Source organism: Morus notabilis, unplaced genomic scaffold (genome assembly GCF_000414095.1).
Source record: "Morus notabilis unplaced genomic scaffold, ASM41409v2 Scaffold2396, whole genome shotgun sequence".
NCBI lineage: Eukaryota > Viridiplantae > Streptophyta > Magnoliopsida > Rosales > Moraceae > Morus > Morus notabilis.
Window position 1 is genome coordinate 5,739 of NW_010361052.1, and position 13,006 is coordinate 18,744.

The 13,006-nt window shown below is 34.1% G+C and overlaps 2 protein-coding genes across 2 annotated transcripts; one reads left to right on the forward strand and one right to left on the reverse strand.

The window, feature by feature from the left end:
• The first annotated feature begins 215 nt into the window (after positions 1 to 215).
• On the forward strand, positions 216 to 2,232 carry LOC21385451 (RING-H2 finger protein ATL51). The gene has a single exon (XM_010098250.2). The coding sequence runs from the start codon at positions 930 to 932 to the stop codon at positions 2,067 to 2,069; it is 1,140 nt and encodes a 379-aa protein (XP_010096552.1). The 5' UTR covers positions 216 to 929; the 3' UTR covers positions 2,070 to 2,232.
• Positions 2,233 to 6,210: 3,978 nt separating this feature from the next.
• On the reverse strand, positions 6,211 to 9,427 carry LOC21385452 (transcription factor bHLH71). The gene is made up of 3 exons (XM_010098251.2): positions 8,903 to 9,427; positions 7,525 to 7,950; positions 6,211 to 6,722 (listed from the first exon to the last, which is right to left on the reverse strand). The coding sequence occupies exons 1-3, from the start codon at positions 9,389 to 9,391 to the stop codon at positions 6,624 to 6,626; spliced, it is 1,014 nt and encodes a 337-aa protein (XP_010096553.1). The 5' UTR covers positions 9,392 to 9,427; the 3' UTR covers positions 6,211 to 6,623.
• Positions 9,428 to 13,006: the final 3,579 nt, after the last annotated feature.

Genomic DNA, 13,006 nt, shown 5'->3' on the forward strand with positions numbered 1-13,006 from the left:
AAAAAGATTGCTTGTTATCACGCAATATGCTCACCCCAACTACAACTAGCTTGTACAATAATTAAAGCATTCATAGCTTTAATGAATTCCCCAACCAACACTCACCACCTTAGTCAACAAACCATTATCCCAAGAAAAATAAAACTAAATAAAATAACAAAGTTGGCATTGGAAAAAGATCAAAAGAGATTAACAAAAAAAAAAAAAAAAAAAAAAAAAAAAAGAAAAGAAAAAGGAATACCCCATCTTCCCAGTCTCTTTCGCTTTGCTTTCCTTCCAGGCTTCTTTCCTTGTCTCCTTCACACTTCCCCGTTTCTTCAACAATATTTACATTCCTTAGGCCTTTGTTTGTACTTGTTTTTCTTGCCTGCAAAATCCCAGAGAATCTGAAAACAAACCCTTTTAGCCATTTATCTCACACACACACACACACACACATATATATAAGTCTCCAGGTAATATCTTCTTTGAGTTTTCCATTGCTTTGACACAAATTCCCTTGCATAGTTTTCAAAAGTTTCAGTGTACTTCACTGCAAATACCCTCAGAGAATCAGTAGAAACTAAAATCCAGTGTCTTTAGTGGCGCACATATTTTTTTTTTTCATCTAAAATTCTATTAGCACAAATTTCGTTGCATATAGTATTCTAGGAGTATTATTTTCTTTGAACAAGTTGTAGAATTTCATTTTTCTTCTATGCTCAAAAAGAAAATAAGGGTAGAATAGCATTTGTAAAATTTCATGCTCTAGCCCACCATTTTTAGGTACAAATTAAGCCCCTTATAACAAACGCTCATCTAAAGTTGTATTATTAGCACAAATTTCCTTTACTAGCCCACCTTGTAGAATTTGATATATCTATAGAGGGACAGAAATTTAGCATTAGTCTTAAGTCCAATACAATACATGTTTTTTCATTAGGACATTGATGGGGTCTCTAGGCAGCCCAAAACCATGGGTACCAACATACTTTAACAGCAAAGACTGTTCCCAAGGCTTTTGTAGCGTATACTGTCCTAAATGGTGTTACATAATTTACCCTCCACCACCTCCTTTGGACTTCCCGGAAGGCAATTCTTCGCCGAACTTCTCGCCTCTTGTCGTCGCCATCATTGGGATTCTGGTGAGTGCTTTCCTCCTGGTAAGCTACTACACCATAATCTCCAAGTACTGTGGGAACACCACTGACCATGGGAGAAGATCAAGCAGAGAAGATGATTACGACGAAAACCCGGACGGGGAGTTCGAGGACAATCACAACCCTTCGATCCACGAGGCGTGGCACGTGGCGACGGCGGGGCTTGATGAGGCCCTGATCAAGTCCATAACGGCTTGTAAGTACAAGAAGGGAGATGGGTTGGTTGAAGGCACTGATTGTTCTGTTTGTCTAAGTGAGTTTCAAGAAGATGAAGAAGTTAGGCTTTTGCCTAAATGTAGTCACGCTTTTCACATACAATGCATTGACACTTGGCTTAGATCACACTCCAATTGCCCTTTGTGCCGCGCAAATGTTGTCGTTTGTGTCAATCCACCAACAGCCACAGAGGGTACTACTTTCTCAAGCAATGAATCAGCGGCTGCAAATGATGATCAAAACAGATCATTTGTGGGGCAAGATCGGAATTCGGAAAGTGTTGAGGAAACTGATCAGCATAGTAACACTAACGATGTTGTCGTTGTGCCAAAGAGTACTACTGCTAGCTCATTGCGTGCTTTTAGTGACTTGGGCAATTTGGAGGAGAGGCATAGCGTAATCGAGATCAGACGGTCGGTTTCGATGGATCATTCAGGTGGGGACTGCGTTTCGGTTGCTGATATTCTTAGGATGAATCATGGTGATGAAGAAGAAGGTGATCATGTGACTCATGTTCATGTGGAAGGGTGCTCTACTGAGCGTGCAAGTTGCTCAAAATTGGGACAAGTTGGGAAAGATAATGGTAATAGGAAAGGGATTTTGCATTGTGTTCTGAGTCCTGTTGCAATGAAAAGATCTGTTTCAAGTGGTAGATTTTTTCTCACCAGGCCTTCAGGTTATGGGAGAGAAAGACACAATGTTATTCCTCTATGAAAATTTGCTCTTTTTTGGTTTTGTTTTGGGCAATTGTGGTTGTGAAGAGAAAAGGTAAAGAAAAAGCGATTTTGGTTTGTAAGCCATTGCCCCTTTTTTTTCCCCCACTTCTTGGGGAATTGATGATTTGTAGTGATTTGTTACTATGTGAATGAAAAGGTAATGTTTTCCTTTGTTACATTGATGGGGGATGATTTAACGTTCAACTTATATTTTATTTTTACAGGGTTTTTAGTAGTTATCACACATGGCCATGGCTCCAATCTCAGTCAAGATATGGAGAGCGGAGAGGCCAATAATATATTCTCTAATGCACAAAATACTTTTATTTTTTCTTTGTTTTAACATGAGTTCTTGTATACGTAATAGTATATAATCCTAAAATCTTAAATTGCTCGTACGAATCTTCAGCAAGTGAATTCTCGTTTCTTAGAAGTTGAACATGAACATGAAGATATTCCTTTATCTTATATACCAAGAACTCAAATACTTACTCAATTCGCTAAGCTGATTTATAAATTAAGTTGCGCTGCAAGATATATTTACCGAAATTAGTCGATTTCTATTTGTATACTCTCTAGTGTACTTAAATGAGTGCACATATTGGGTGTAAGTTAGATTGCTATTTATAAAGTCTAGATATAACTTATCGGTATCATGACTTTTATATGTAAATTAAGCTCAAATCTTTTCATATAAGTAATTTATTTGAAGAGAATATCATGTTGCCATGAAAAAATATTATGCCATGAAAAAAAAAAAACATACTTAAAGAGAATATCATGTTGTATAATCTTTATTTGCTGTAGATAGGAGGGAGAGTGGTGGAAGGAAATGGTGAATCTTTCTTTTGGTTGAAGGGAGAAGAGACGAGAGAGAAGATATGAAAGGAGAGAGTCTCTTTCCAAGCCTATCAATTTAAATCCTTTCATTAACGGAAAGATTCAACTAATGCACCTAAATTTAAATTAAAAAGACACTTTTATCCTTCAAACAAAATTATTAATAAATAATAAAGTGGACAACATAGTAATTAGACAATAATTATCATTCATCATTTCAACTTTCCTTTCTCTCACAATCAGTGATGGAGTCAGGATTTATCGGTAGAGGGGCCAATTTTTTTTTTTTTTTAATGAAGATTATACTAATGTTTATGGACTTAATAAAATTGATTTTTTTAATTTAAATAATTAATCAAATAAAATGTAAAGAACTATTAATTTATAGAGAGCCAAATCTAATTTATACACATATCTATTATATGAAAATTAAAACTACTGTATTAAGGAAAAAAAGAAACTAGGGGGCCATAGCCCTCTAGCTCCATCATTGCTCTCTATCATTCCTATTTCTCATCCCTCTAATTCCCGTTCCCTCCTACCGAATAGAGCATTAGAATACCAATTATACCATAGTATTATCTTACTAGTGGCTAACGTTATCCTACCATTATTTTTAGAGGGATCACGCCGTGATACTAAGAATTCCTCCAGCATGGTGGTCGATAGTATTAGGGGTGTGCAAAGTAACCAAATTGTTAATTTTAGGTGAAATGTAAATCAAATTAATTACAAATTAGTTTAGAAATTTTCAAACCAAATCAAATCAATTAAAAGATCTAATCCAATACAAACCAAACCGATTATAACTTTGATTTGGTTTTTCTAATTGATTTGAACTAATAAACCATAACTTGTATTAATATTTTGTGTGCCCTTTTGTCTCTTCTCTCTTTCTTCTAAAAACAAAATGAAGTCAAAGCAATTCAATTATAGATATATTTATAGATATGTTTATATAATATTAGTTGTGACTAATGATTGAATATGATATTCAACTTTTTTAAATATATGAAAGAAAACGAATATAGGCTAGTCAGAGACACTTATTATTACTTATGCTATATTCACGTTAACAAAGATGCAAGATTTTAGAGAGAATCATGATCAGAGCCTAGAGGAGAGGAGAATGAGAGGAGAGGAGCAGAGAAACCTTGAGAGTAGACTGTGGAGACAGTGTTAGTACCATATATATATATGTTATGGCAGAAACTTTTAAGATTATGATCATTTAATTTTAAAATAAACTAATTTTCTAATTACAATTAAGTTATAGATATATGAAATATATATAATTTTATGAAAATTATATAGATAGAAAATTGGTTTGGTTTGGTTTTTTTAAGGGTAAAACCACAAACCAAACCAATTTAATTAGTTTTTTTTTAAATATTTAAACCAAACCAAACCGATTATTAATTGGTTTAGTTTGGTTGGTTTGTTGCACACCTAGGGGTATCCTACTGTGATACTTGGAGGTATCATTCCGTGAAAAAAAAAAATCCAGCAACTAATGACCAAAGTTATTCTACCATGATACTTCGAGGTATTGAGCATTGATACAAAATTTCGCCATCCAACCTCCTGCCGAAGACTCACAGTATCCTACTATGATACTCAGAAGTATCCCGTCGCGATACTACAAATTCCGTTAACCTACTGATGATCTTTAGTATCCTGCAATGATACTTAAAATGTTAGAAAAATTGTAGAAGCACAACAGAATGAACTTTTTAAATTTTTTTCATAAATTGTAGTCTTTTAACTCATGTCGCTATATACAATAACCATAGTACGGACAACATACTTATTTGGGAATAAAACTTTGGTTGATCAAGCGATTTGAAAATAAATCAGGAGCTTTATATCAAAAGATTTTTCTTGCTTATCTCCGTCGTCTGTGAGTACATGTGGTAGAATCTTCCGTCCTTCTCAATTCCTTAAGAACCTTCATCACTATAAACTCCTTCTAACTACAATTACTCTAGAATTAATTCCCAAGCACTAAAAGAGTGCACATAAATTCTCTTAAGTATGTCGAAGACATGTGACGACTCTGAATTTAATGATAAACTATTGTCATATCTTCTGAGAATGGTTAAAAACATCGTTAAATCCACATTTTCTATTAATGTCGTCTTATCCTATACACAAAAACAAACAAAATTAATTTGGAGCTTTTACCGCCACATGAAGAGTTTATCCATGGATCTAATAGCAGTTTGGTATCTTTCCGAAATATAAAGTGCATGTTGGGGTGGTCTGTACCACATACCAGTCAATTATCTCTTCCTTTATTTGAAACCAATCATTCAAAATTATGTTTCTTCTTATTTACTTTGAATTTGGCGGTCGTGTTTCTCAACCATAGATCTTGATGAACGTCACATATATATCCATATACACACACATATATATATATATATATATATATAGATAGATATGGAATACTACTCCTTGTCTCTTTCGGTGAGTTTTGGTCCTTGCACAAGAGGACGACATGAGTCTTAATGAGGATTCAGATTCATCTTCCGCAAAGAAACAAAACTGCAAGATTAGAATCAAACAAAATTCATGAAAAAGATGTATCAATCCGAAGACTTAATTTTCGGCGAGGTAGCTTTACTTCAGATCGAGCTAGAAAATATAGAAATCACTCCTTCCAATACCAACCAAAAGCTTATGCGATGACGACCATTATTTATTCGTAGGAAGTCCTATTGCATTTTCTAAAGAAAGGAACAGAATTATTTCTTATTATATGATTATATATAGGTGTTTTGCTTGGTTGTTAAGCATATGAATGTACAAAATATTAATTGTATTTGAATTACTATTAGTAAATGTCTTTTAGACTTATATTTGCATGGGAAAACATCACGCATTATAGGAAGTGTAAAAAACATTAACATTAATCTTGAGAAAGTAAGAGTTGAAAACTGAGCTAAACATGGTGTAAGCATGTTTGGCATAGTTTACTTTGTGGAAGTTATTTTTTTGGGAGTCTAAGATCAGAATCATGAAATTTAAAAAATATAATTTCAATTACTAACTGAAAAAGTCATAACTTTTGCTTGCTTCTTTTGCTTCCTAAAAATACAAGTTAAGAACGATCCTAAATAACTGGGTAATCATGCAGTCTTAATTTTTTTTTTTTAAATAAGAAATTATTTTAGTTGATTCAATACACATTTGTCTAATGATCTTGAACTCAGCTCTATAGAAATTTAATTGAATTCCTTGATCAAGATCAGTTACTCAATTCAAAAAGATGGAAGACTCAAACTATATATGGTCATTGTAACTTCTCTTTATCTCCAGAGTCACAAAAAAAGAGGTTAAAAACTCTAGCTGTAGGAAAGACAAAAAAGAGAATAAATGCACAGCAAATGTCATTGTCAGAATGGGCCGGGCCTTAGAGAGCCCATAATAAATGCACAGCAAATGTCATTGTTAGAATGGGCCGGGCCTTAGAGAGCCCATTGACAATCCTAAGCTTTTGCTTGGCCCCCTTTGGCTTTGGTTGGCTATATTTGGTGGAATCGTACGGCTACAAGTTGCAGCAAAGGAAAACAAATCAAAGGCAACAATTCTTAGAGAGTACTAGCTACTTGTTCGACACATACAGAAACAAGAGAATCTTTTCTGCAGGGGACCAAAAAAAACGGAGGCATTATGGTAATTTAAACTCAGATCTAAGGGCATTTAGATATTATGAACACAAGGCTGCTTCCTCCTCAATTATTCTAAGCATGTGGTGAACTGCTGCTGCTATGTCATCTACAGAAGTGAGTAGGCATGCTTCTTCAACCTGCAAAGATTATAAAGAAAATACTATAATTAAATAGTTCAAATTGATTGCGGTTCAAATCGATGAAATAAATGATATAGAATTTTTTTTTTCAAATAAACTCAATTAGTGACTCTTTGGCCTCATTTATTTCACCTATTTGAGTTTTCAGTTTTAGGTTTTTATAATTAAAAGCTCTCAAAAAAATGTTACATCTAATTTTTTTTGCTACAATTAAAAACTTTTAGAAAATATCACATCTCAACTCAAATTAAAAACTCAAACTTGTGAAGTGAACGAGGCTTTTGTGTTTCCATCGTCACAACCAAACAAACATTTTCCATACAAGGAAAAAATTGGGAACTAAAAAAATATTCTCAAGACGTGCAAAGACATTATTTTGTTTACATAAATAATATTCTTTCTTCCATATTCTTCTCTCTTGTCAATTATTGATCATGACCATCACTGGCCAATGGCCAAAATATCCCCCACCACATACATGTTTTTTAAAGTACGTACAGACAATGATTCTTTTTAATAACTCTAGGAAATGAGAATGTGAGGATCTTGTTGCTTTAATTATAAAATCCCTTTCTCTCTGGACATTATCTCTTGATCAATATGTACAATATATATTGTCAAGATTTCAAAATTTCTGTAGATTGGATTGTCTTATTATTTATCTATTATTATCTTGCTTAAGCCTTTATTTAGTACCACCTAATAAATTGTATCATATAATTGTTCCATAGTGAACACTATACAATATGACATGTTATACATACAAATTTGACATATATATTATATATATACACTTTACCTTAACACTGACAGAGTAGAGAACTAATGGATTCAAGGTGGTGACATTGATGTGAAGGATGGTGAGGTGAAGCGTCTGAAATCCGGCGACCAGCTTCGAAAGCTGTTTAAGGCTTCGCCGCGAGAGGATTCGGAGGCTCGCATGTGTTTCGATCAGTGTAACTTCAATGTCTGCTATTGCAGCCTTGGTCTTTGATGTGTACTTGTTGGAGATCTGAGACCAAGTGTACTGTGGATACACAAAAAATTGAGCAAAAGGGGGTGGCAGCAATTTGGAATCTTGATCAAGATCATGATCAGATCCTCCATTGATGTTATTCATTCCTTGAAGATTAAGTTGCAGCTTCTGAGCTTCAAGGGACTGCAATAGGTGTTCAAGTTCCTTTACAAATTCTATGGCACCACCTACTATAGACGCCTGGTCACCCTACACACAAGAACATATATATATATATATATATATATAACCATAAATATAGTTAGAATATGTAAGAGATATTTAATCTTAAAGAAACTACTAATATATCTTAATCTCAAGTTATATTCTTATTGAATGAAACTACTAGGACATGAATCTGAATTAATATACATATATATATGTATGTATGTATGTGTATATACATATATAAATAAATATATATATATAGTGTCTTATAAGTTTATGTCTTTAATTGTCCCACAATATATAAAATATTGGCAGTATAGAGATAGAGACTATTCTATGTACTACTTGCGGCCAGGCACTTCTAGTGCTACCTTTATCCGTAGCAACCAATCAAGAGAGAATCAAAAGGACAAACCAAGCGCAAAAGTGATGAGAAATTTTTTTAGAAAAGCCAGCAATTTCCTTATTAACTTTTATGATTATCTGCAGTACTGTTCCACTTTTTTGCATGCATTTGAAAGTCCGCAATCTATAGCCAGCTTTTCAGAACTTCTATGCATGAAATTATTGTCCATTCAAACTTCGATCGCTTACACAAAATATAAGCTTAAAGATGACATATATATATATATATATATATATATCTGTGTGTGTGTGTGTGTGTAGAGGGAGGGGAGGGGGTGGGGGGGATGGATGGGAGAGAGAGAGAGAGAGAAGCCAAAACCTTGTAACACAAAATTAATAAGTCGTGTTTAACAGGTTACTAATATGCATTATGATTAATTAGATGACTCTGCATGAATATATAAGAGAACTGATAGTTCTATATATGGAACAAAAAAACTATGTTCTCAAAAACTGGGACAATTTGCTTTGGACAATTAAAACCTGGAAAAACTGCTTAAAAGACAAGTTTCTTGACAATGCAATATCATTATTCCGTTTAGAGAGAGAGATTAGATGGTGAGATATAACTATGATATAAAAAAATTACCCTTTGGACATAAGATTCAGGCATTAAGGAACGCAAGACAGAAAGATGTTCATTCATCTGTTTGCGGCGGTTTCTCTCGACGGCAATGTGAGTCATCCTTTGAGTCTCGGCTTCTTCCTTGTTCTTGCAAACCCTCGCCTTTCTCCTCCTTTTCTTCCTCACCGATCCCTGCGCCGCTCCCAGCACTACTTTCTGCGCCGCCCTCCGGTCACCGCACTCCGGCGCTCCCGGTTCCCGCTTCGCCGTCAACGAACAAGTGGTTCCCGTATTCATACCAACTTGATGATGATGATGATCTTGAGGTCTCAAAAAAGTACTAGTAGTAGTAGAAATGTTGTTGTTGTTGTTGTCGTCGTCGTATAAGAAAGTGGCCGTCGTTTCTACTAGTGATGAATTAGTGTCTTGGTAGCTAGATGGGGTGGCGGAGATAGTGTCGTAGATGACAAAGTTGAAAAGCTCATTTGAAGAGGATAAAGCTTCCAAAGCCATTTTCTCGCACTTACTAGTTAGCTTCACTTGGCATTCCATGAAGAGCATATATATATATATATATATATATATATATAAAATATGTTAGCGGTAGTGTTATAACTAGTTCCAAGTGCAGGAAAAGCCTCCAGCTCATTTTGTACGGCAGAAGCATAGAGCCCATTCCTTATATTAACCTGAGAGGAGGTTAAAATGACGGAGGTCATGATGTGATAAAACAACGCCTATTTTTATTTATAGAAATAAAAAGAAAACTTATTGATGATAGTACAAAAATTGAAAAGGGAATAAACTCAATTAGATAACGTGAGTTTTAAAATGACACACACACACACACACACACACACACACACACACACACACACACATAGATATATATATATATATATATATATGTTATGCGTATAGTTGAAGAGATCTTCTTAGAATCAACTTGATCTGGTTATGATATAATAGTTAGATGATATTTTTGGGATATAACCTAGTAGTAATCCTACACTAAATCAGTTCACCATAAGTTGTAGAGTAATCCCCACCCTCAAGTTAAAAAAATAAAAAAAAATAAAAAAAACTTTATAAGAAAATATGTAAATCTAATATGGTTAAATCATATAATTAATATACATTAATTTTAACACTTAAATTCGTTCGACACTAATTATTATAACTTGTGTACAAATTTAACATAGAAACATCTACTTCCTACACGCTACAAATATATAATGATAGGTGCATTTGCTTTTAAAACTGTAGTGCCAACTTACAAGGTGATATAAATACTAGTTATAAATATGAAAATTATATTTGCTAAAAAAAAATATGAAAATTATATAATAAATATTATATACACTTGAAAATCTCACAGTTTAAAACAACTCTTCTAATTATAATTATAGGAACTTTATTAAAAGAAATATTCTTTATATCTTAAGAAGTCATTATCCTCCTAAAATGATAGAACTAGATGGATGGAAAGCGAGGAAGGATGTGATGCACGTGAGAGGGACAAAAAAGTTGTAATACTTTTTCTGCCGATGAAATTGAAGGAAAGTGAAAATAGAAATAAGAAATCAAAAGAAAGAGGAGTTTTTCCCTCTCTCACATCCTTTGCATGTTTTGGGTTTTCCTTGCCAAATATTTCACAGATGCTGTCAAAGTCTCTTCTGCCAAAGTTTTTCTGCAAGAGAAAGCGAGAGGTGGGGTGTGGGGGACCCAAATCTATATAGAAATATGCATACAAACAACATAACGAGCTGTGTAAAAGCTACTCCTCACATTCAAATCTGTGTTGGATTTTGCTTGCTGCTGCCCTATCTCACGTACCCTAGATTAGATTCTCGACTTTTTATAATAAGATGAGTTTTTGACTGTTAGATTTAATCAACATCATATTAAAATAAAAAAATTATCTAAAAATGGACACTTTTTAATAGACTGCTAAAAATAAAAACTTTTTAATAGTTAATTTTTTCGTCACCTACCAGATAAATCACCTTGTTTTATATACTACCATGATTAATTTAACTAGAAAACTATGACATGTGCTTGACAACCCATCGTACATTACACTTGTCAAATTAACTGTCAACTACACTTTGTACCCTTCAAGTATTGTGACATTTGTGCTCATCTGTGGCCGTTTATCAGATTAATACTCTCTAAATCTAACGGTGGATATGGTTTGTAGGGCGCAGCAAGAACATATAATTATAATAATAATAATGAGGAATGATAGTTTAGCAAGCCCAACAAGAAGAATAATATTAGAAATATGTTTCTTTCTTTGAATTTCAGTCGCGTAATTTAAACACTAAGTCACTAACTAATTTAAGGTGGAGTCAGGTATGTATTTACGGCTTGATTATAACCACATAGTAAGAGATATATTCCCAGGTAAAAGCGAAACTAATGATATCGTTTATATATATATATATATATATATATATGTATAGCGACATAGAAAAATCCGCAAAACTTATTTACGAATATTATGTGCATCGATTATGCACACCAAAAAGGATTCAACGGAAGGTCAATGCAACATCAGTTGTCTATCGTTTTGTGTGAAGTGACCAAGACATCCTTAGAAGATGTGCGAGACCAAACAATCATAAAGACAAAACCATAGTCAGAAGGCACATTTACCCCTAATCTGAACTATAATAAGCCTCGATTGGCTCTCTCGTCTCTCTGTCACTTTCTCTCTCTCTCACTTCCATAATCCCAGAAGTTTACAGCATAGTCCTTGCATGTCACACAATTAACTTATGTTAGTAACAATAATAGCATATAATATATACATATAAATGCCTCGATGCCTGGTCAATAATTGAGGAAAAGGACGAGCAGCTTTGTTCATAAAGGAAAACATTACCATTATTTGAATGTAAACATCTGCATGGAAAATTTGGGGGAATAATAAACAAAGTGACCACATGCAACACGCATCAATATTCAACCGTACAAGGCTCAACTGTAATAAACTAATAAAAAGAAAGAAAATAATATTTATGTACGTCTTAATTTGCACGTATTTTGTAGTTGTATACACTCTATACTGTGTTTTGTTTTCCAATGCCAATAATGGGTTCGTAGGTACACTCTTATTAGAGAGAGAGAGATGGTGTGGAAAACTTTTTTGCCTTATCTGAAGAATGGGGACATGAAGGAGAGGATTGTCGACCTTGGACCATAGTCCAAGCTGTCAGACAATCTGCAGGGAAATCCATGTGACTCTAAGCTTCTCTCTCGAGAAAATACAATTTTTAACAAAGAAAGAAAGAAAGAACCATCCATCGTTCTAATCCTCAACCCAATTTCAAACCTTCACTTTTCTCTCAGCTGTATGCACATTTTGGTTAAGCACAATTCTGTGATTCTTTAGTGGGGTATGCAAAATTATTGCTTTTAATGATTTTTTTTTTAGGGTATATATAGCTTTTAATGATTATGAACTATGTTGTAGGGAAAAATTTGACGTTCTACGTCAGCCACTAGATGATCGCCATGTCACATGTGACCCAATTAAGAAATTAACGACCACGCCAGCTGTGCACAAAGTATCCCGCTACTCTATGGACGCCGACCTTAAATGTCGACTCTAAATTGGAAATAGAGCTCTTAATAGGACGACCGTACTGAGGAGGATATCGCAATACGAGGTCGACCGCACTATCATCTGAAGACGAAGACCACTTCAAGGGACACTCAAGCGCCGATCCTACTCACGTCTACAAAGATGTGACAGCTGTTCAGAGATTTGACAGACATTTAATGCATGTAGAGTTAGTGGTGAAGCCGGTGAGAAAGTTCAAGCAGACTGGCTAAACTCTCGATCATTAGAGGTTACTATTCCGAGAATTGGTAAATATATCTCAGGATTTGATTAGGAATTGGACATGGACAATATGATGTATTGAGGGTCTGAACTCTCTCTCTCTCATTGTATTATTTTTTCAGAACATAGTGAAAATCTCTCTGTTAGTGGATGTAGCTCCAAAAATCGTAGTAAATCACTATAAAATTTCTGTGTTGATTCTTTCTTTATTTTTTCTTAATCACGTTTTTACCCACTAAATTCACACACAAACCACCTAAAACTTATTATTAATCTAT